At 43.5% G+C, this 24,498-nt stretch overlaps 1 protein-coding gene across 4 annotated transcripts in view; it reads left to right on the forward strand.

Annotated features, from left to right (window-relative positions):
• Nucleotides 1–24,498, forward strand: part of TRANK1 (tetratricopeptide repeat and ankyrin repeat containing 1) — a 98,702-nt gene that overhangs the window by 44,287 nt on the left and 29,917 nt on the right. For all 4 annotated transcript variants that reach the window (XM_046672409.1, XM_046672424.1, XM_046672432.1 and 1 more), the window contains exons 9-13: nt 3,945–4,115; nt 11,886–12,047; nt 15,398–15,652; nt 17,281–17,457; nt 18,125–21,043. In XM_046672409.1, the coding sequence (XP_046528365.1) occupies nt 3,945–4,115; nt 11,886–12,047; nt 15,398–15,652; nt 17,281–17,457; nt 18,125–21,043 (3,684 nt within the window). The remainder of the gene's footprint in view (nt 1–3,944; nt 4,116–11,885; nt 12,048–15,397; nt 15,653–17,280; nt 17,458–18,124; nt 21,044–24,498) is intronic.

Below are 24,498 nucleotides of genomic sequence, written 5' to 3' on the forward strand. Positions count from 1 at the left end.
ATGTGTCTTGGCCATCTTTCCCTCATAGTACCCGCACAATTATTTCTCTCTTCTTTTAACAGTATTCTCTCACATGACTATACCCTACTGATGGATATTTAAATGGTTTCCAGTTGTTTTGCTATTGAAAACAATACTCAAGAGCACATTTTTTACATCGATCTTTGTGAACTGTTGGGAATGTATCTGTAGCATGATTTCCTAGTTGAGAAATTGCTTGTTCAAAGAATTTGTACACTTTATTTGGATAAACTCTAATTTTATTGAAATTTTAAATAGATGACATTAAAAAATCAAAAGGTACGTACATTGAGAGTCTCTGTCCTACATTTGTCCTTCAGCCACTCAGGAACCAGTGTCACCAATATCTTATGTTTTCTTCCACAAATATTTTATGTATGTACAAGTAAAAACATATATACAGGGCCGGCCCGGTGGTGCAGCAGTTAAATTCGCATGTTCCGCTTCGGTGGCCTGGGGTTCGCTGGTTTGGATCCTGGGTGCGGACATGGCACTGCTTGGCAAGCCATGCTGTGGCAGGTGTCCTACATGTAAAGTGGAGGAAGATGGACACAGATGTGAGCTCAGGGCCAGTCTTCCTCAGCAAAACGAGGAGGATTGGCAGTAGTTAGCTCAGGGCTAATCTTCCTCAAACAAACAAAAAAAACGTATACACACTTTTAAGATGTTAGCATATTGCTATGTATTTAGATTTTGAAAGCTATTGCTGACTTGAACCCCAGGAAGATTGCACCAACAGTGTATGAGATTTTCTACATCTTGAGTATTTTTTGGTACATGGAGAGTCAAGAACTCTCTCGATTCTTTGTTGGAATTTTAAATCCTCCATTTGAAATAATTGCAGTATCATCGGACCTTAGAAATCTTTGGTTCTCTTGGCATTTTGGTGGGGGCCAGTTGTTATGATGGTCCTACTGGCTCTGGAGCACAGTAGTTTGAGAAGCCCAGGGGTGCAATCCCAGAGAATCACTAGACCCAGGCAGCAGCGGGACCCAAATCTGAGAAATGGTCATCTCCTAGAATTGAAGAAGTAAAGATGAATTGGGACTAGTTGCATCTGTCTTGGTTACAAGCTACAGACAGTCAAACTGGCTTAGGCAAGAAAAGGAATTTATTGGCTCATGTGACTCAAGGGTCCAGAGTTTGGTCCAGGTGCTCCCAAGGTTTTTCAAAAGTCTGTCTTACCCCTAAGCTCTGTTTTCTTCTGTGTTAGTTTCATTCTTAGGCAGGGTCTCTTTCAGTTGAGGCCACCAGCACCTTCAGGCTTATATTCTGTCGATTTGTCAGTCTCAGCCAAAGAGGATACCTTCTCTCAATATTTCAGTAAAAGTCCTAGGAATTAGTCTCAGTGACTTGATTTTGATTTTGGCCCATGCCCTTCATGAACCAATCCCTAGAGCTGGAAGGATGGAATGATCTGATTAGCTAGGGCCTGGTCAGATGTTCACCCCTGGAGCTGGGAGCAGGGACAGAGCCAGAAAGACAGCATGATCTGGTTGGCCAGGTCTTGGAGAAGTGTTTGTCCTGGAGCTGGGAGGTGGGGCGGAGCCAGAGGATGGAATAATCTGATTGGCCAGGTTCTTTCTGTTTAGGTGTTGCCCCTGGAGTGGGGGCTGGGGCTGGGACAGTGGTGGAGGATGTGGTAGTGACAAGTGTGTGTTTGTGTCTGTGTGTGTGTGTCTGTCTGTCTGGTGTTCACTTCCCATCAAATCAGGTAGGCTGGGAATGGGGAGAGTTGCTTTCTCAATGGAAAACGGGGGTATTGTTATCAGGAAAAGGGGGAATGGATGCAAGTCAGTGAAAAAAAAAATCTAGTATGTTAGTGGTCTTAAAGTTTTGCTTTCTAATTCCCTTAAAGAATTTTGAAAACCTGTGCACCTGTTTACATATTTATAAGTCAATATCTAGAATTTTTAATCTGTAAGTCTAAATAATTGTAAGCAAAGGTAATTTTCAGAATTTTGGACACATTGATATTTTAAAACAAAACTGTTATCTCACTCCTTTACTTGTATGTAATAGAATATAAATACTACAGCGATTTGGTATCTTCTAACATCTACTTGAAAAATTATAGATAAGCTCTTTAATCGTCAAAAATATCAAATTGTGCATTCATGTTTTTGGATCACATTTCCAGTTTACTTTTCAGAAAGAAGTTTGCCCTAATGTATTTTATGCTTGAAAGTCTTATCAGTCATCCATTGATATACTGTTCTGGAATGAAAGTACTTATGTAGCTTTAAATTTTAAAAAATTTCTGTGATTTAGGACTCTAAGGTGAATTTTTTTCTGGATTTAATTATTACAAAATTACTATTACTACAGAGATCATAAAAACAACAGAAATATATTAAAAATTCCTGTACGTAATTGTTAAAGATAAAAATTTGGGGAGGAGGTCACCAAAGGGTGGGTTGTAGTGCCTTTTAAAAAGGGCTCAGCTGGCACCTAATTTTCCCTTATGTTGATACCCTGAAGGTGAGGAGTTTTCGCTTCCTTTGGGGCAATACACTATGCTAATTGCAATCATTCTCTATGCTGTGTAACAAATCACCATAAACTTAGCATCTTAAAACAATACCCAATTGTTAGCTCATAGTTCTATAGGTCAGTAGCCTCAATACCTTGAGGGTGAAGTCAAGGTATTGGCTGAGGCTACATTCTCATCCGGAGTTCCAGACTTTCTTTCAGGCTCACATGGTTGTGGCAGAATCCAATTCCTGTGGTTGTAGGACTGAGGTCCCAGTTTCTTTGCTGGCTGTCAGCCAGAGGCTGCTCACAGCTTCTACAGACCACACACATTCCTTGTCATCTGGCCCCCTCTATCTTCAAAGTCACCAGGGGGAAATTTCTTGTGCATCAAATCCCTTTCATACTTTGAATCTCTGCCCTCTTCCAACTCTGCCCTCTAGACCTTTGACCTTTAGGGTTCATGTGATTAGGTCAGGTCCACCTGGATAATCCTCTATCTTAAGGTCAACTGCTTTGGGACCTTTATTACATTTGCAAAGTCTCATCACAGCAGCACTAGATTAGTATTTGATAGAACAACTGAGAGAAAGTATGTGTACACCAGGGGTTGGAAATGTTGGGGGCTGTCTTAGAAATCTGCCTACCACAGTGAGATACTCAGTGGGTCAGAAGTATGACTTTTTCATTTTGTCTTATTTTTGTGAAGTGAGTGAAGGGCAGTTGTGACTGAGGTGATAGGAAAGGAGAACACCATGAGCAGGATGATACATGGAGTATAGGTGCCTTGTCAAGGTGGTGAATTTTAGGAAAGCCTGGGTCTGGACACTGGGAATCAGGCATTGATTCACGTAACTCTAGTGCCCACGTAAGTCTTTGTACCTCCAGGGAGACCCCCGTTCCATTCTGAAACACCTTGATGCTTGACAAGTAGATATGTCAAAGCAGCAAATGGAGCCTGCAGCCAGAGGATTGGGGCTGGGAGGTTGGAAACAGTGACAACAGAAAGACCCTGATGCAAAAGCAATTGTCACGTTCTTCTCCTCTCCCTAGACAGGCGTTTTTTCTGGAGGAATATTCTGTTTCCTTTAGAGAATAAAGAAATCTCAAGTCACAGCCTGCTGTTATCCTTACAGCTGTTAGCTGTTGCCTAGTAACCTGATTCCCCCTCTCCTTGTTGTTGCCAAGGAGAGAGGAGAGAGGTAGAGAGGAGCACACTTCTGAACCTCTTAAAAGCTATTGTCCTTCGCACTCCACACAGGACTCCTAGGTTCGGGGAGTTGGGTGGACTGCCCAAGGCTGGCACTTCAGGTTCTCTAAACAGAGGGACATTGGTCTCCTTGTCCTGGGCTGCTCTGGCAGGGAACTGGGAGCGAGAACACTCATGGGGACGTCTCCTTATGGAAGGAACCCTTATGCTAATGCCCCCTTCTCCTTCTTGCCCACCCTAGGACAAACAGAGGATGTGCAGATGCTCCTGTGCTTTGGGGCAGACCCAACCCTGCTGGACCGACAGTCCCGGTCCGCAGTGGATGTTCTGAAGAGGAATAAGAACTTCAAAGCTGTCAATGAAATCAACATTCACTTGAAAAGGCTGGCTGCATCTTCTAAGGACCTCTCAGGTACAGCTTCCAGTGAATTAAGTTTTTTTGAGGGGTAAAAGTGGTTCTGTGACATTAGGTACAAATCAGTTTATCTTTTCTTGGTATGTGAAGATGAAAGTGAGACCTCCAATGTTCAGAAAATTTGTTTGCTTTTTATGACAGATAGAATGAGACAACTCTTATTCAGAGAGCATCTATGACATTCTGGGAACTTCACCAGGTCCACCTTTGGGCAGTATGGCTGATTTTTGTTTTTTCATGCACGCACACAGTAAAAAAAGAAAAAAATTCAGCCAGAACAGGAGCTAATCAAGCCTACTCCTCAGAAACAACTACAGCCAACAATTTAAAATACACTTATATCTCTATTTCTTGATTTATCAATTTTGGACAGTATCTGTTGACTGACTACTGTATAAGATCAAGTGCAAGAAGTCAGCCCTACTTGTTGAATTTTGTCTGGTTATGTTATTTATGTCATTTACATTCTATTTCTTATCTCTAAGTTTTCCATGCTTCATCTAAAAATGGAACACCAGGAAATGGCATTTTCGTGGTAGTATGATTATGTCAATATTAACGCTTTCTACAACTAGTGGCATAGCTGGACCCAGAGAAAGAATCACCCAATATCCCCAAAACTTTGCTCTTTAAGTGTGATACTCTTTAAGCATCCCAATTTATTGAAATATATACATATATATTGTTGTGTATATGTGTATATATATTTATGTACCTATATATACTTTTTAAACTTTATTTAGACTTTAGCCGCAGCATATATATATTGCACTCCTGTATGGCTCTTGTGGCTCATGGTGATCTGGTTAGATTTCTCTCTTGCTCTGCTAGAGTGCGTGCCCAAGTAAGTTTTTCATGGAGGAGATGTGGATAGTAGACTTACGGAGGTTTTGAAAGTATCTTTATTTTATCTTTATATTTAATGATAATTTGTCTTAATATATGCATCTTATTTCAGCATTTCTAAGTTGCACTTTTTCCCCACATTTTAACGTCTTTGAAATTGGAATGTGTTTTACAATCAGTGACGTGTCGCAGTTTAATGGCAGTTTTCTAGTGTGCCTGACAGTGCATGGTGTCTTAGGTTTCTGAACTATGCTATAAAACCTTGATCTTCACAACTTTGGAGAAATCGTTGTGTGTATTCTAGCCCCCGTCTGCTATGGATTAGAAGTCTGATGTCACTCTCATTTGTTTTGCCTTCTAGGATCTTCTCTGTGTTCAGAGTTCTGCCATTTCCCTGTGATGTGTCTAGCTGTGGGTCCTTACTCATTCTTCTGGCTTGGTGCTTGCTGGGCCCTTTTGGTCTTTTTTGGCTCAGGGAAATGATCTTCTGTTATTGTGTTACCCTCCGATGTCTTTTTCCTCTCTTTGCCTCTACTGTGAGATGGGTGAACGTCCCCAGTTTATCACACGTCGCTCTACTTCTCCCTAATGTCGTCTAGCTCCCTTATTTCACCCACCTCTTTAACTTGGTCTTCAGCTTTTCCTTTTGTAATTCAGCTTGCCCACTGAATGTTTTAATTTGGAGAATCAATTTTAATTTCTAACAACTTTCTTGTTCTCTGATTTTCTTATCTGTGGCAACTGGTGCTTGTTTTACAGTTGCCACTTCTTGAAGGGCATTTAAGAATATTGATAATTTTTTTGCTAAGGAATGTCTTCTTCTCTTTTCTGAATTATTTATTGTTTCTTTCTGGGTTAGTTGATGCATTTTCTTGCTTCTCTCTTGTGCTGTTGGTTTCCCCTAATTATCTTCTGCTCTTTGGATGGTTTGTATTTATGAGTGAAGGACTAGATTGATTAATACTTAATAGATGGTTAGTGTGTGTTTGCTGAAGTTATTTGGAGGTGTTTCTCCAGAAACACTCCCTCCCTGGAATGAGTGAGTAGGTGGCAAGCTGAAGGCCACCTGTAGGGTGTGTGCTGGGGTGGGAGTGGGAGGCAGCCTGACAGGCTGGGGATCAGCGCAATTGCCAGAGTCAGGAAAGTTTTATGTGGGGGACATTGAAGCTGCTTTTCATTTAACACCCCCATCTATGTTTTAATTTTCATTGATTTGTTTAAAATATCTTCTGTTGTTTCCATGAGACCATGGGAATGAGGGGAGAGAAATGTATTTGCAGAGTCCTCTGTTTTTCATGGATGTTCTTTTAAAGCTGTGACATATCATACTGAGTTCCAGTTCACTATTTAAAGGAATTGGTGGGTAGTGTAATTAATAAAGTATTGTGAAACGCTTTCTGGAAGCTTATGCCTGAAATCTCAGTTTCAGGATGGTTTCTGTTGTTTGAGAAATTGAAACTAACCAAACAGATTTTGCCAATGAAGTTCCACATTTTAAAATAACAACAAAAAACAACCAATTAATGGTAGAAAATGGCTGATTTGTTTGCAAATTTATCATTTATTAATTCTAATGTTAATTCTTAGGATACTGTATGTGTGTAGATGTGTGCTATAGAGTAGCATAAGTCATTCACTTTTGTTTGGTTTTTCAAAGTTTTGATTTTTTATGTTTCCTTGTACAATAGAATCTTTGAATATCTACTAATCCTAAAAACATCTCATCTTCTGCGAGAGGGCCTCACTCTCCCTTCCCATCTCTCCTCTTTCACCAACGAAATCTGTGGCCCACGTTTGGAACCAAAAGAGACTCAGTAGAATGGCAGCTGGTCCCCATTTTACTTGTCAGAATGCAACTGTACTGACTTGGCAGAAAAGCGCACGCGAGAGCAATGTGCCTCGTTCCAGGCCTGCTGTTTGGCTCACTGGTTAGTTTGTGGTGGCTGTGGATGCAGTCAAGCCTAAAGCCCCCAATACTCTTTGGTAAACTTATTGGATGTTTGATTACTTTAAAGCTTTACAGACCATTGACCACAAAGGTTTCCAAGCCATGCTCGAGGAATATTGAAAGACTATAGGGAAATGCTGAGTCAAAAAAGCAAAAGAAACTGATAAAAATAAAAAAAGAGGGGGCTGACCCTGTGGCCGAGTGGTTAAGTTCCTGCACTCTGCTTTGGTGGGCCAGAGTTTTGCCAGTTCGGATCCTGGGCGCCGACATGGCACCACTCATCAAGCCATGCTGAGGTGGCATCCCAGATAGCACAACCAGAAGGACCTACAACTAGAATATACAACTATTTGCTGGGGGGTTTTAGGGAGAAGAAGAAGAAGAAGAAGAAGAAGGAAAAAAAAGGAAGATTGGCAACAGATGTTACCTCAGGTGCCTATCTTTAAAAAAAAATCAAAATAGAAGAGGATGACAGTTCAGGAAGGGCTAGCAAGTCGAACTCTTCCTATATAGTACTTCCCAAGGTACTCCTAGCAGCGGAACCTTTGTCGAAGTCCATCTCGGAATATGGTCTCCGTACAGAATTATGTACTGAATATCACTGTTCTCTTGTACATCCATTCGGCTGTATAGAGTTGTAGGCATACATTTTATTTTTAAGATTTTGCCAATTGCACAAACTTTAAAACCTGAAGCGGGTGTTTTGAGACTAGTATCATGCAGTATAATTTTCTGTAATGATGGAAATGTTTTATATCTGCTCCGTCTGATATGATAGCCACTAGTCACGTGGATGTTGAGCACTTGAAATGTGTGTGGCTCAGGCAACTAAAGAACTGAAATTTTAATTGTACTTAATTAGCTTTGCTTTTATGTGATTAAGTCAGTTTGGCCACTGTACCAGGACAGTGTAGTTTTAGACTTTAGCCCCAGAACAGTCTTTCTGTCCAGAGTGGTAGTTGAGAAGACAGTGGGAGGGAGAGGTAAAGGGAGGGCCAGGGCCATGGGAATAGAGGTAGATCTCCAGCCATAAAAATGAGAATTTTATGGACTTTAATCCCTCCGCCTCCTCACACATTAACGGGCCAGATGGAAGCATCAGCTTTGGGAAAAGCTGCTGCTGGGAGTTTGGTACCCTTGTTCCTGACCTGCGTCTGACTTGATGGGTTTTGTGTTCTGCATCTGTGGTCCTGAGTAAAGCCCCATTAGGACACCAGCTTTTTGTCCCCCACTGAATGACCATTCCACTTTACAGACCAGGATAAAAGATGCTCTCATCCTTGGCTCCTCCTGGGGGTCGCTGTGGCCCATTTTGATGATAATGGTGGTGATGGTCTCTTTGGATAGGGTGGCTTTTGCATCTCGGTGAGACATAAAGGGTCTTGCTGGAGATGTCTGCTGCTCTCTGACTCAGAGCTTCCCGACGGTAACCGGCACACGAATCATTTGGGAGGCTGTGAAAGTGCGGATTGTGATTCAGCAGTTCAGGGCAGGACCCGAGATGCTGCATTTCTCACGAGCTGCCAGGGGAAGCCAGAGCCCACTTTGGGGAGCAAGGCTTTAGGATTAAATTGTCAGGATTGTATAACTGTCTTTCCCGGCCTCTCATGGCCACCGCCAGATGGCAGCATGTCCACCTTCTCTGGTGCCCGTTGCTCAGCTCTTCCCTGTGGACCAAGAACAAGATTGGAGCCTTTGTTTTTCTCCCAGTTGTTTGTGATCTCTGATTCGCTAGTGCAGGGCCTTTTAGAATGAGAACAAATCCAGGCCTCTGAAGCCTTTTTCTCTGGTCCTCCAGTGGGGAGCCAGCTGCTTTCTGCTGTGTGCTCATGCAGGTACCTCTAGCACAACTCTCAGGGCACTGGAACCTTCTCTTTGTGTCCAGAGATGGAGCCTGTGACTCAGAGGCTACGGTTTGTCAGCTCTGCATCCCTCAGCACCAAGACCCTGCAGTTTTCATTAAATGCAGGCAAGCGATGTTGACTTCAAGGATGTCCGTGATGCCTTTTCCTTACTATAAAAGGAATATATTCTTTTTTTAAAAGAAAAATTTAAAAATATAGGAAAGGAAAACAAGAAAATATTAATTCTCCATAAACCCAGCTGCCCCCCCAAATTAATGTATTTGTGATCTAGTCAATTAGTTTTATTCCATGCATTTATAGATACACATTTTTCTTTTCTTTTCTAAAAATGAGATGAATACATAAATTTAAACTGATAAAATGTGTGTAATAAAACTTACCCATTTTGCCTTTTTTTAGCTTGAAAGAAAGATTTTGGGGAAAAACAAAATCTCTTTTTTTAAAGTGATTTATTTCTGTTCTGTAACACTTCTGAGGACTACTGCAACTTTAGAAGATCTCTTTTAGTTTTAATTTTTAATTTAAAATCTGCTTATATGTATATGTTCTAAATATGATCATTGTAGAAAATTTGTAAAAATATAGTTTTATATAAAAACAAAGATTTATTGTAATTACACTTGGGCATATTATTGTCCAGTCTTTTATTTTTGTCTCTTACTAAGCTTATGGAAAATTTAGAAAAAAGCAGACAAGTTCAGAGTAATAAACAAGTTGCCCGTGCCTACCCAGGGATACCATTGCCAGTTTTTTAGTCTCTCTCCTTTTATCTGTTTTTATGTGTTGATTTCATTCTCAGGAGTGCTAGTCAGCCATTGCTATACCACACACGGGTTTTCTATCTCAGAGTGAGCCTCTGGCTGAGGTGATGTGGGTCTTCCTTTGCCAAATGGTTTCCATTTCTTCTTCTATGGAGGATAGTGGGTCTTGCTTCTGTCTGGCGCCTGAAGGTCTCTTGATCAGAGGGCAATGGGCGTTTGCCCCAGAAGTTGGTGTGTGTGTGTCTGATGTGCTGACTTGGTTTGTTGACAGCTGATCCAGGTGTGTATCAGACGGCACAGCAGATAAGGTGGGAGCTCTGCTTGGATCCCCTGGGTCCCTTTTACCATTGTGGTGCTCCCTGCCGTGGTGGGCCTTCGCTTGGAAAAGCCAGCACTGGAGGCTCCTTCTCAAGAGCAGTCTTTGGGCTTATGGAGCCTGTGCTGCTCATGCTTCTTCCACCCAGCAGTGCCTGTCCTCCCAAGGCAGCCTGTAGCCAGTGACCGATAGGTGTGACAATTTGAAATCCAGTTTCTCTTGCCTTGGATGGGGACAGCTCTGAGGTGTGACTCACTCCGGAGCTCCTCTGTGGGACCAGGTGCGGCCACCCTCTGTGGGACTTGACCTGAGCTCACACCCTGGCCTGGCTTCCCCCCGGACCCCTAACCTGCGCCCCGGCTCCCTAACTGGTCTCCTCCGTAATAACCGTGTGTACACAAATCCTTGGCTCGGGATCTGCCACCCAGCAACCTGAGTGAAGATAGGATGCTTTTTGTTTTTCTCTCATTTTTAAACAGTCCATCTCTTTTAAAGTGTTCCGACTCTGTTAGAACATGACAGTGAACATTTGTTCATCTCTTTACAACATCATAGCACTTAGGCCAGGCCCTTCTCGTTGGGTGTGAAAACAGATGTCCAGTTCTGCTCCCTTCTCTATTCCGTAAGGTTCCATTTTAACCGAGTGCTTTTTGAGAGTATAATCTGATACCAAATAAAACATCTACCCTTTTTCAACAGCCCATCATTGGTCGTTTTCTAATCATGACTGCTTTCTCAAATAAATTAAACCAAGGGGGTATCATCCTCCCTTCTTTGGCCAGAGATGTGGCTCCTTACTCTTGGCTCTTTCCACTTGCCAGTAAGACACATGGGTGACTGGCATGTAGTTGGATGTTGCTGTTGCTCTAAGCCACCCTGCGGTCACTTCCCTGAACTCTTGTATTAGTTATCTATTGCTGCTTAACGAACTGCCCCAAAACTTAGTAGCTGAAAACAACAGACATTTATTTAGCTCATGATCCTGCAGGTCAGCAGTTTAGGCTGGGCTGTTCTCATAGCCTTTACTAAACTCCTTCGGTGTCTGCAGTCTTGCTGAGCTTGGCCAGGCTTTTTCACGTCCATGGGGCCTCAGTTTGTACAACTGGACTGATTCCTCTTTATTCTATGCTGTCTCTTGTTCTGCAGAAGACTGGCCTGGACCTGTTCACATGGCAGAGGCCAAGGTCCCAAGAGAGTGAATAGAACTCAATAAGGCCTCTTGAGGCCCCAGCTCAGAACTGACACAAAAATCACATTGACTCCATTCTTTTTTTATTATTATTATTTTTTAATTTTTTTATTGCAGTAACATTGGTTTATAACATTGTATAAGTTTCAGGTGTACATCGTAATATATTTCAACTTCTGTGTAGATTACATCATGTTCACCACTCAGAGACTAATTAGAATCCATCACCACACACATGTTCCTAATCACCCGTTTCACCCTCCTCCCTCCCCACTTCCCTTCTGGTAACCACCAGTCCAATCTCTGTTGCTATATGTTTGTTTGTCGTTGTTTTTATCTTTTACTTATGAGTGGGATCATACAGTATTTGACTATCTCCCTCTGACTTATTTCACTTAGCATAATACTCTCAAGGTCCATCCCTGTTGTCCCAAATGGCTGTATTTCATCGTTTCTTATGGCTGAGTAGTATTCCATTCTGTATATATACCTCATCTTCTTTATCTATTCATCCCTTGATGGGCACCTAGGTTGCTTCCAAGTCTTGCCTATTGTGAATAATGCTGTGAACATAGGGATGCATGTATCTTTATGCATTTCTGTTTTCAAGTTCTTTGGATAAATACCCAGCAACATCCACTGCATTCTGTTGGTCATAGCAAGTCATGAAGCCAGGCCAGAATCAACGGGAGGGGAGGGGAATAGGTTCCACCTCTTGATGGCTGCAGAGGCACATGGTAAAGCACCTGGAGACCCGGTGGGGGGGTGCCTCATGGTCATTTTTGCAATCTACTGCAGCTGTGTCTCTGTATTCAGAAGCATGACCTGGTGTTGTTTTGCAGGCCTGAACAATGGTGATGCACCCGCTAGTGAGAGTGACACTTTCCGCAAGACCTCTGAGCAGCTGGTGAAGTACATGAACTCAGGAAACCGGTCATTGCATAAAAACCTTCTGAAGCAAGAAGTAGTTCAGAGGTTCTTGCGCCTCCTTTCTTCTCTGCAAGGTAATTTTTCTCACAACATTCAGTTGGTTAAAGATGATTTATGCTCATTAAAACTCTTTTCTAATATCGTTTAAAAATTAATTAAAAAATAAATGTAATGATCTCCATGTAAAAAATTCAGACAGCATAGAACATTCTTCAGTGAAAAGTCTATCATCCACCCCTGGACTTTAGTTCCTAAATCCCATCCCTGGAGGCATCCTCTGTTACTAGTTTTTCATGTATCCTCCTAGAGTTACTCTTTGCATATACTCTCCATTTTTCAATACCACAGATGTTTCTCTCTTCTATTATTTCTCTCTTCTAATATTTTCTCTCTTCTAATATTGGCTAATTTTGGTGTATAAAGTTGTAGAATTGAATGTTAATTTTTTTCATTATAGGAAAATCAGGAAAGTTCCAGAAAATAACTTTAGATGACAAACTTTAGATAATTAGAGAAGATTCTAGAAATCCTAAGCAGGTAAAATTTAGTATTTTTAAAATTGGCAGACAGTATGGTCTAAATGTAAAGCATTCACTTGGACCATTTGTAGGGCTGAGATTTCTCAGTTTACGGGAGAATGCAGGAAGGCCTGGCCAGAAGAACCAAAAATGCTCTCTTTAGGGTAGTATTTAAGGCTTGGAATATTTTGCATTTGAATCTTAACTCTACCACTTAGCAGATCTGTGACCTTGGGCCAATTACTTAACCTCTTTAGGCTTCGGTTTCTTCATTCCTGCCTGGGCTGGGAAACTAACCTCATGAGATGATGGATGTCCAGCACTTAGTCCAGTGTCCTACGCATAAAATGCTGATACCCATTAGCTGTTAGGGTAAGTTGAAGTGAGGCAAGGCTGCCAGAGCAATCTTCTCTCTTGGATATGAGTGGGTCAGAGATAAACAGCACAGCTGAGACTCTGGAATGGGAGCCTTTGGCTTTTGGACTTGATGTCATCTGCCCCACACCCATGAAGACTGTCCTCATGAAATTGGCTCAACGCAAGGTTGACAGAAGGGAAGCCATATTATAGACAAGAAACCATATTGTAACTTTGAATGACCTCTGACTAACTAACCCTGGATATGTACCCTTCAGGAGATCCACCTGCTCTGTAGCTTTTCTGACCCCTGCTTGTGCATATACCTCCCAGCTGCAATAAGACAATAACTTCGTTCTTTTGAGTTCCTTAGGAATGTGATGACCCCCAAACAGAGAGTCTATGCTGATAGCTATCATCAATGACAACTGAAAGATCTGGTGTGGTGACTCTTGGGTCAAAATTATGACCTCCCCCCCTATAACCCACTGGCCTATATAACTGCTTCAAGATTCTGTGCCCCCCTTAAGATGATTCTTTTGGACATTGGACGTTTGGAAGTCGGCCATCTTCCCTCTTGCTTGCAAGCTGTAATAAGATGCCCTTTCTCTGCCACCATCTTGCCTCTTGACGATTGGCTTTATCTTGCAGTGAGCAGATTGTGCCCTTTGTGCGGCAACACTCATTTATACTTAAGGTTACGAAAATAAAACATGACATATTGGTGTTTGGTAAAAATCTCGTAAGGGACCCCAAGGTGAGAATGTTGTTGTCCTTTGCATTTTGTGGTCTGGGCTCTGTCTTTTCTCTCTTTCTCTGTGGGGACTGTGTGTGTTGGGGTGGTTCTGCTTTCTCTCACTTTGGCTAGGTTACTTTCTCTGTTCCTTTCTGTGTCTCACTCTTTGTGTTGTTCCTGAAGGTCTTCTCCCAGCTCTCTTCTAGCATCTCTAATCTACCCAACTCTTTTGAATTTTTTTCTCTCTTTACTTTCCCCCTTTCTCTCTTCTTTGTCTCCTTTATTGTCCATTGGGTAGGCTATTTAGGATTGTTTCTGTTGGAAGTGACAGACAGATTCAAATTGGCTTAAACCAGCAAAAAGGTTGTATTCTTGACTCTCATAATGGGGATGCCAGTCTGGCTTCAGGTACACATGGCTTCAGGGATCTACCCAATGTCAGCAGGCCCCAGTATCTCCCGTCTTTCAATTCAGCTGTCCTCTGGTTGGTTTCCATCTCAGACTCTTTGTAGAGACAAGATCTAGGTCTCTAACCACTGACTTTGTCCAGCATTTCGGACCTGCAGACGCATCTCTCTCTCAGTGGTTTGAACAAGAGTTCTCCACTTTTGGTCACAGTGTAGACCTCTGAACCAGTATCTGTGGTCCAAGGGATGGAGGATCCTGACTGGCTTAGGCCCAAATCCTATGCTGCCCCCGTCTCTGCCATGTGGAATGGAGACTCCTGGCAGGTGGGAGAGCACTGCTACCAGAAGACAAGCGAACGGATTCTGGGGCACAAAAATGACAGATGTCTATTACAGAAGTTTGTATTTTACAGTTCTATTTTGCCAATTCCTCTTAAGATAGTAGGATGGCCTATACTGATTTTTTTTCTTATTTTCAAATGAGTATTTTAAATGTTAAAATGAGCATTCATTTTAGACAACTTAGAAAAAGGTGAGAAGGAAAAACTAGCAAATGCAAATCAAATTACTCTTATTTTGGTAACCCTTGACGTCTTCCCTTCGCTTCCTCACTGCTTTCTTACTGGTAGGGTTGCCAGACAAAATACAGAATGTTGGTTGACTTTGAATTTCAGATAAACAATCAATATTTTTTTAGTATAAGTATGTCCCAAATATTGCATGAGACATTCTTTTACTAAAAATTTATTTGTTTATCTGAAATGCAGATTTAACTGGCATCCTGCATTTGTATTTGCTAAATCTGTCAATCTGTGTACTACTGAGGATCTATTTTAAGTTTTCTACCCTTAAGATATACCAGCAGTCTCAACTGGGAGAATCGTTATCCTGTCTCCGGACATCAGAAATCAGATGGAAATACTTATGTATCATGAAACAAAATTAAGAATGGGAGGTTAAACCATCCTCTCGTGATTATGCCACAAATCTTGACTTTTTAATCATTCTATAATATCTCCCTGTATTTCAGTGTTTCTTAAGCAGGACACATTCTTAGTATTATGCAAAATTTAAGCTAGGCTCTTGCCCTTTTGATCTCAGTGGAATGCCCTAACTTAAGTATTCTTCCTTACAACACAGTCATCATTCTGCTCTCTTCCTGGGCCAGGCTCTACGCTCCTTGGGGGGATTTCTAACCTTCCCAGGTGATCTGTGCTTACACTGATGTTCACAAGTGGTTAAGCAGCTTGCCCAAAGTAATTAATTACTTGTTTATAGTTTCCCCAGTGCTTAAAAACACTGATCAGTAACCCGTGTTAATTATGTATATATGTGTTGGGTTGTAGTTGGGGGCAGAAATCATATGAACCCTTTACTGGAGTGTGGTCTATTCTTATTTTTGAAAGAAATTCCTCCTGACCTGGTCTGTGACATTAATCGTGACTGTGCCAACACCTTCATCAAGTCTTTACTGGAAAAACAGAAATGGCCCGAAGTGCTTCTGCTGCTGACCCGCAAAGTCAGTGGGGAGCCGCCGCTGGGAGATGGCCTCATCAAAGAGTGCGACCTCTCGGCCCTCGACCTCTGTGCCATCATCCCCCAGCTCAGCACCTGGGACCAGCGGAGGACACAGCTCCTGGGCTGCCTGATAGATGGTGGAGGTGAGATTGCCTGGATGATACGCACTGGAGAGTGGTCCAATGGGAGTCCAGGCTACCACCTGTCACAGGGTCTCCACTTGATTGTGGAGAATCCTTTAAATCCTGCCTCATTCTCTGCCTCCACATCTTCTCATTTTGAAACAGTGATGGGTTTAATGCCCCGTCAGTGGGTGTTGCCCTGTAGGAACTCTGCATTTTCATGAATTCCAGTTCCTCTGTTGTCGTCTCTTTCTGTCTTGTGTGAGAAGCGTCAGTCAGGTATGTGGAGGGGCTCCTGGGCCCTGGTGTAGCCCACTGCGATCGTTTCCTTCTGAGCCCCTGCTGGAATCCCTGTGCTCAGTATGCCACGTGGGTCCTTGTCGGCTCTGTGGCATTCTTTTCTCATCAACGGATTGGGATTTGAAATGCTTGTTTTTAAAGAAACAGCCAAATAATTGGTGGGTGGAGTCATCTGCCACTTTCATCAGCACAGTCACACTTGGCTGGCTGTGTGTCTGGAGTGTGCAGACGCCTTGCAGGATTGGGTTTTACTTTAAAACTCGTTTGGAAACACCAGCCTCATCCTGTCCCTACCTTCCACCCCTACTAATGCTGCTACTAACTGTGGCCTTGGGCAGGCTATTTATGCCTTCATCTCCTCATTTATAGAATGGGAATGATCATAGCCCCTCTTTTTTAGGGTGTTTTGAATATTAAGTGCGTTCATGTATGCTGACTCTTGGAAGAGCACCTTGGCTGTGTGGTTTTCTGCTTGTGTTGCCGTTTAAGGGGAAATGCCCTTCAGAAGGAGCAATGGCACATTGGTACTCAGCTCTCAAAGTGCCATACAGAGCCTTTGGGCATTGGCTCTACTCACGGGTTTCAGGAGGTAGATGGAATGCCTCCTCCAGTTTATTTCTTCAAACAGTCCTTGCATGGAGTGTTACTACCTTTGCCCGGAAACCGTGGCTGTCATGGAATTCCTGTTTTATTCCTGATTCAGCTAGCACATATTGAGCACCTCCCTGGGATCAGGCGCAAGGGAGCCAGGACAGAGAGTAGATGCATGGCTGCTGGAGGCATGCATAGAAGGGCTGCAGATCTGCCGTGGGTAGAGGTCAGGGAGCCTGCAGTGCAGAGCGGAGGTGCGGACTCAGCTAAAAGGAAGGCATGTGGGGGTGGAGAGGTGTCAGGGAAGATGGCAGTTTGAGGGTGGACAGGCATCTTGGGAAGAAGCTTTGCAGAAGCATAGGCTGTAGGAAGCAGTGCTCATGTCTTGATCACCGACTATATGTCAGGTTTGGTGTTGGGCAAGCACTGGGATTTCTTTTGTTTGTAGGCCCTGTCCCCTCTCCAGGGCAGTGCTACTGGTGGGGTCCATGGTCCTGTGGTGGGATGAGACGGGGAGCTGGAGAGGTGGAAGGGCCAAGGCCCTTGGACACTTGAAGGAGTTGGGCTTCCATTCTGAGGATGCTGGGAAGCCTTTGCGTCCCACAAAGGGTGGTGGTAGGTGGGCCTCGAAAGTCGCTCAGCATCAGCTCTTCCCTAGGAATAAATGGCAGAAGCAGTCCCATCCTCCTCAGGTGAGCCAGGCTGTGCCTCATCAGAGAGCTGCAACTCACAGTACCCTTGTCCTCTACCTCCTCCAGCTTTGCCCGAGGGTCTCCAGGACAGCCGGGAGAAGCCGCTGGTCATGTGCCTGAAACGCGAGGACTTCGAGTTGGCTTTTCTTCTCTTGACCAAGGGTGCAGACCCCCGCAATATTTCTATCACGGAAGGCGATACTCCTTTGCATGCAGCACTCCACATCTTTTTAGATACCAAATGTAAGCCTTTATTTCTTAAGCAGTCTTTTCCTTGAGGAGGAAGCTGGATATCAGAACTGATGCTATGCTTTTTGGTCTCTCCTGCTGGGAAAACCAACAATCTGGAAAAGGCTCGTTTCTTGGCCAGGGCTGCGCATATCTGGTCCTCACGCATAGCTTGATGGGAAGGAGTGACCATCCTGGTGTGGATGGTCAGAGTGAGTTGACTGATGAGGATGCTTAAGTTTCAAAGTTGGCTGTCCGTAGCTGACAAATACTTTACATTTATTTACTCCATTTTCAAGGGTCCTGACATAAAGAATCTTATTGGAATATTATAAGGTTATTTCAGGGTTTCTCAACCTTGACACCATTGACTTTGGGCTGGGTAATTCTTTGCTTTGGGGGGCTGTCCTGTGCATTGTAGGATGTTTAGCAGCATCCCTGGCCTCCACCCACTAGATGCCAGTAGCACCTCCCAAATTGTGACAGTCAAAAATGTTTGTAGACATTGCCAAATGTCCCCTGGGGAGCAAGTCGCCCCTGGTTGAGAACCCCTGGGTTATCAAATACTTGGGGAAGTTCAGTGTTCTGAGATGCTTCTGGCTGGCATCTCTTTCAGATCCAGGGGTCTCTGTTCCCTGAGAAGAGCAGCTCAGCACTCACAAGTTTTGTTTGTGTTTTTCAGCTGACATTGGTTTTAGCTTCCTCAGCCACCTGTTGGATCTATTCTGTTCCAACCCCACTGAATTTCACTACCTCAATCCCAACACCCAGGACAGTAATGGGAACACGCTGATGCACATCCTCTTCCAGAAGGGCATGATGAAGCGCATGAACAAGCTGATAGATCTGCTGGTGAAGTTTGACATCAACTTCAACCTGAAGAACAAAGAAGGCAAAGACGCACGGCACCGGATTAAGAAGAATGATGCTCTGCTCTTGGCCTGGAACAAAGCCCTGACGGAGAGCAGGCGGAAGAGCCGGCAGGACTCTGCTGCCCACTCGAAGCTCCTGAGGTCGGCTGCCCCTGGTCACGCGTCTCACCTCAAGTCCCAGGTTTCATCCAAGTCTCCACCATGCAGTGTCACCAGAACCCTGCCCGAAGGAACCGTGGTTCCTGACAGCTGGGAGACTCCTGTGGATGCTCAGGTGATGAGGCAGGGGTCTGGAGCTGGCAGGCCCTGCTCTCTGAGAGACCGCCTTGTGCAGAACATCACAGTTTTGATTCAGCAGGTTGAATTGGATACGTCCCTCCCAGAGGACTGTCCTCAGGTCTCTAAGCCTCCAGAGACAGGAGCTGGCACAGACGTGAAGAAAGACAAGCTCCAACGAGCCCTGGGGCCAGGGGGCTCTGACTGTAGTGGGAACAACCCTGCCCCCCATAGAGCAGGAGAAGGGCATGCTCAGGCAGGCCTTGGGGCCTCGCAGCTCATTCCTGCTGGTCACAGAAGAAAGGAGGGTGGCGAAGATCAGGACGACTGGAGTGTGCAGGAGATTGAGGCCTGCCTCCAGGACTTTGAGAACATGACGTGGGAGATTGAGTGTACTTCTGAGATGCTGAAGAAGCTGTCCAGTAAGGTAATGTCCAAGGTCATGAAGAAGAAAATCATCCTAGCCATCCAGCAGCTGGGGAACGGTGAGTGGACCCAGGGCCTGCAGAAGCGGCTGAAGCACCTGAAAGGAAGCATCCAGCTCTTTGAGGCCAAGCTGGACAAAGGAGCCCGGATGCTGTGGGAGCTCGCCATTGACTTCTCCCCTCGATGCAGTGAGAACCCAGAGAAGATCATCGCCACAGAGCGGAACTCGCACTCTGTGGAGAAGTCAGGGCGCGTCTACACAGAAATCATCCGGATCTGGGACATAGTTTTAGATCACTGCAAACTGTCGGACTCCATCAGGGCCATCTGCAATGCCTACAACCGTGGCTTGTCTTGCATCCTGCGGAAGAAGCTGAAGGGTATCAATAAAGGCCACGTGGTAGCCAACATGAAAATCCAAAATCGGATACCCCGCTGCTATGTGGAGGACACAGAGGCCGAGAAAAGCAGGGAGCACGTGAACCCCGAGTACTTCCCTCCAGCCAGCGCAGTGGAGACAGAGTACAACATCATGAAGTTCCACAGCTTCAGCACCAACATGGCCTTCAACATCCTCAATGAAATGACAGCAACGGTGGAGTACCCCTTCCGGGTGGGCGAACGCGAGTATGCTGTGATCAACATTAACCCCAGGCCACTGGAGCCCATCATCCTCATTGGGAGGAGCGGCACTGGGAAGACAACTTGCTGCTTGTACAGGCTGTGGAAGAAATTCCATGTTTACTGGGAAAAAGCCGAGCAGGCAGGAAGCCCGCTGTTGGCCAAACAGATCTGGCTGAAGAGAAGGTTGGAAGTGGAACCCGAAAAGGAGGGTCCAGGTGGGGAGGAAGAGGAAGAAGAGGAGGAGGAGGAGGAGGAGGACGATGACGAGGAAGAGGAAGGGTCCACTGAAGTGGAAACAGTGGAGAGCGTAGATGAGGAGCAGGAGAGTGACGCCTGTGCGGGGGGAGCCAGTGGGGAGCCAGGAGGGTCTGGCCAAGCAGCAGAAGTATGCACCTCAGAACATCCTCACCAGCTGGAGCATTTACATCAGATCTTCGTGACCAAGAACCACGTCCTGTGCCAGGAGGTGCAGAGGAATTTCATTGAACTTTCCAAGTCTACCAAGGCCACCAGTCACTACAAACCATTGGAACCCAACGTTCACAAACTCCAGGACCTGAGGGACGAGAACTTTCCTTTGTTTGTCACTTCCAAGCAGCTGCTCCTCTTGCTTGATGCTTCTATGCCCAATCCATTTTTTCTGAGAAATGAAGATGGCAGTTTGAAAAGAACCATCGTAGGATGGTCCACGCAGGAAGAGTTGACCATCCCCAACTGGCAGGAGGATGAGGAGGAGGCTGAGGTGGATGGGGACTACAGCGAAGAGGATAAAGCTGTGGAAACACGTCTCTGTGAGAGTGACCCCCGGGTGTACGTGACATTTGAGGTGTTCACTAATGAAATATGGCCCAAAATGATCAAAGGGAAAACCTCCTACAACCCTGCCCTGATTTGGAAAGAAATAAAATCTTTTCTGAAGGGGTCTTTTGAGGCCCTCAGCTCCCCCCAGGGGAGACTCACGGAAGAAGAGTATAAGAAATTAGGGAAGAAGCGGTCCCCTAATTTCAAGGAAGACCGAAGTGAGATCTACAGTCTCTTTTGCCTGTATCAGCAGATCAGGTCTCAGAAAGGTTATTTTGATGAAGAGGATGTTCTATACAACCTGTCCCGGAGGCTGTCAAAGCTCAAGGTGCTCCCGTGGTCCATCCATGAGCTGTATGGTGATGAGATTCAGGACTTCACTCAAGCGGAGCTAGCACTGCTGATGAAATGCATCAATGACCCCAATGCCATGTTCCTCACTGGGGACACAGCCCAGAGCATCATGAAGGGCGTGGCCTTCCGCTTCAGTGATTTGCGCTCTCTGTTCCACTATGCCAGCAAAAACACCGTAGACAAACAGTATGCCGTCCGGAAGCCCAAGAAGATCCATCAGCTGTACCAGAATTACAGGTCCCATTCAGGTATGTCCAGGTCTTGGGCTCGCCTGCAGGGAGGTGCTTGGGCACTGACCTTGGGCTGCTTTTGAAGCTGCAGCCTAGATTTTGTTAGGCTTTTGTAGCTGAAGTGAGGAAGGTATTTCAGAGTTTGTTAGTAAATAACACTCATGAACGAGAGATCTTGTGATTTCTGCCACTACTCATTCTCAGGTTGATAATTCAAGCTGTGGTTCAGTGGAAGTGAAGTTTTAAGTAGTTACATCTTAGGAAGTTTGCCACAACATGAGAACATTTTCAGAGGAACGTTGAAACTGCTTGAGAACTTCTGTTACAGCACTTTGGAAGCATCTGCTTATGCAATATAAAGTAATACACCAATTACAAGGCATTAATCCTTAAAGCAACTTCTCTCCCAAAGAGAAGCGAAAAAGGAGGGGTGGGAGGTGCTGGGAGATAATGTACACTCAGGTGCTTTTACTTTGTACCTCAGTTGTGCCCCTTCTCTGTGCCAGGCACGATGCTAAGCAGTTTATGTATGGTACCTGTGCTTAATCCTTATACCACCACCACGAGGTAGGCATCGTTCCCATTTTACAAAGCAGGAAACTGAGGCACAGAGGGTTTAAATAACAGGACACCAATGCCAGAATACTACCTTTATGGCTTACAGAATGTTCACAAATTCACCTCCTGTGTCGTACGTGTGTCCATGAACAATATAGAGTATTATTTTACACATCTAGAAACTTTATTTAGTGGGATCATGCCAGACACATCTTTCAGCAACTTCGTATTTTTACTTAATGTTATGTTTTGGGATTTCTGCATGTTGATAATGTGGAGCTCTGGTCCATGCAGTTCTAATCACTGTTAGTATTCCATTTTGTGACTATGCTGCAATTTCTTATCCACTTTCCAGTGATGTACGTTAGGTTCCTGCCTATTTTTTACTGTGACATACAATCCTGGAGTGAATCTTCCTGAGCAAATCTCTTTGGGTCTATGTCATATCTTCTTGCTTTGCTCTCCTGGTGGGTGTGAAATGACATCTGCTGTGGTTTGAATTTCCATTTTCCTGAGAAGTGGCATCTTTTCATGTGTTTCCTGGCCGTTCTGTATTCTGTGAATGGCCTGTTCTACTCCTTTGCTCCTTTTTTAGTGAGTTGGGTTTTTTTAATTGATTTGTTAAGAATTCTCTATGGATTTTGCCTTCACGTCCTCTGTTGGTTATGTGTATTGCAGGTTCTTTCCCCAATTATGTGGATTGTCTTTTTAACTTTATTAATGGTAAGAAGGTATATAATTAATGGTGCTCTTTAGTAGGCAGATACTTTTAAATTTTAACTTGTGAATATTTTAAGATTTGCTTTTTTGTGTCTTAAGAAATCCTTCTGATCTGGAGTTAAGATATTCTCCTCTATAGTCTTCTAATGGTTTAAAATTTTGCTTTTCATGTTTAGACAGATTTAAATTTGGGTCAATTTAATTAATTAAGTTTAATCTAAAATGTATGTGTGGTGTGATATTGTCTTTATTGAAATAACCCTTCTGTGATCTAATTTTACTTTTTTCTATATGGATAATCAGTTGTGCTGACACTGTTTCCTCATACTCCATCCTTCCTCTGATTTGTAATGCTGCTTTTTTTGCATATCTGTGAATCTGTTTTTGGGATCACTATTTTATTTGATTTGCCTTTTTTGTCTGTTCTTGTGCTATTATCACAGTATCATATTTATGATAGTTATCAAGCTTCAATAACCACTTTTTGTAATTTTGGTTAGAATTTCATTGAATTTGTTGCTCTTTGGGAAGAATTCTCATCTTTACGTTATTGGGATTTCTGAACCATAATCTTGACGTATTTCTCTATTCAGGTCTTCTTTTATTGCCTTCAATACTATTTTATAATTTTCCCCAGACATTTTACACAGCTGTTAGATTTGTCCCCAATGGATCTTATACTTTTTGTTACTATGATGGCTGCCATTTTTTAATTTTTTTATATTTTCTAATCAGTTGCTATTAGTGTGGAGGAATGCCATTGGTTCTTGTATGTTGATCTGATATCTAACAATCTTGCTTATCTAACATTCTAACTTTTAGATTTTGGCATTTTTCTGCAGATATAGACAGTTTTTATCTTCTTTTCCATACTTGTCATTTGTTTCTCCTATCATATTTCATTGGTTACAACCTTAAATAGAAGTGATAACAGGCATCTGTGTGTTATTTCTCAAGTTAATAGAAATATTTCTAACATTTCACCATTTAAGTCTGATGTTTATTGTAGGTTTTTGACGGATGCTCTTTTCATAGATTCATTTCACATAGGTTTTGGTTTGATGAAAAGAGAAAACACTTATATACCACACACATATACATATACTTACACACACACACACATCCGTACACATACACACATACACACACACATTGTAAAATTAGATTACAATTCTGATTTGTTTAGCCAAGGATTCAGAAGACGTTTAGAAACCAGGTAGCCTCCCGGAGTATAGCATACACAACAGAATTCAGCCCAGCTTTCCAGGGCTCTTGAAGTCCCCACTGATGTTGCCTGTGAATCAGAAGATCTTGATGGTTTTGAGCAGCTCAACTTCTTGCTCTTCCATGATCTTTCACCTGGGACTCTTGCTGTGTGGGAAGAGCTGGTGCAAAGTAATTTATGTTCTTAATAGGAAATACTAGCCCCTCCCTTCCCTCATGTGTTGAGGAAACATTTATTGAGCTCCTACCCTGCCTGGCAGTGTGTGGAGGCTGGGTGACCATGACTCATAGCTCATGTTTCTTTGTCCTCAGGTTGTGGCTCCAGTGGCATCCTCTCTTCCATTGTTGGGTCCAGTAGAGAGGACTTGGCATGGTAGTTGAATGAGCCCCTCTTTCTGATGTGTGCCCCTGGTTCAGCACCACTCGTCTGGGGCCAGCAGCTTTCATGATCAGCGAGATAGAGCATGGCAAAGGGAGTTGTTCCTATTATTTTTTTTTGCTAAATAACCCACTTGGACAATTACTATATAAACCCCATCTCCCACCTCCGCTCTTGAGACGGAGGGAAGACTGTGTGTATTTGTTTCTGTATATAGAACCAGAAAAAGCCCAAATAATATGTACTAGATTTTAGAGACTTTGAATAGAGACTTTAGAAAACGCATACAATTTTAAAAAGAATTACAAGCTACCTGTAAGGCCGCTCACTACTAACATTTTCTTTCATTTCCTTCTGCTCTTATTTCTTTATTACATTATATGCATTTATCACACACGTGAATATATACTATGTTTAGTGAATATTTTCCCCTATCTTTTATTTATTTGTTTTTTAAAGATTGGCAACTAAGCTAACAACTGTTGCCAATCTCTTTTTTTTCCCCGTCTTCTTCTCCCCAAAGACCCCCCAGTACATAGTTGTATATTCTAGTTGTGAGTGCCTCTCGTTGTGCTATGTGGGCCACCTGCCA

This window comes from Equus quagga, chromosome 1 (genome assembly GCF_021613505.1).
Source record: "Equus quagga isolate Etosha38 chromosome 1, UCLA_HA_Equagga_1.0, whole genome shotgun sequence".
Classification (NCBI taxonomy): domain Eukaryota; kingdom Metazoa; phylum Chordata; class Mammalia; order Perissodactyla; family Equidae; genus Equus; species Equus quagga.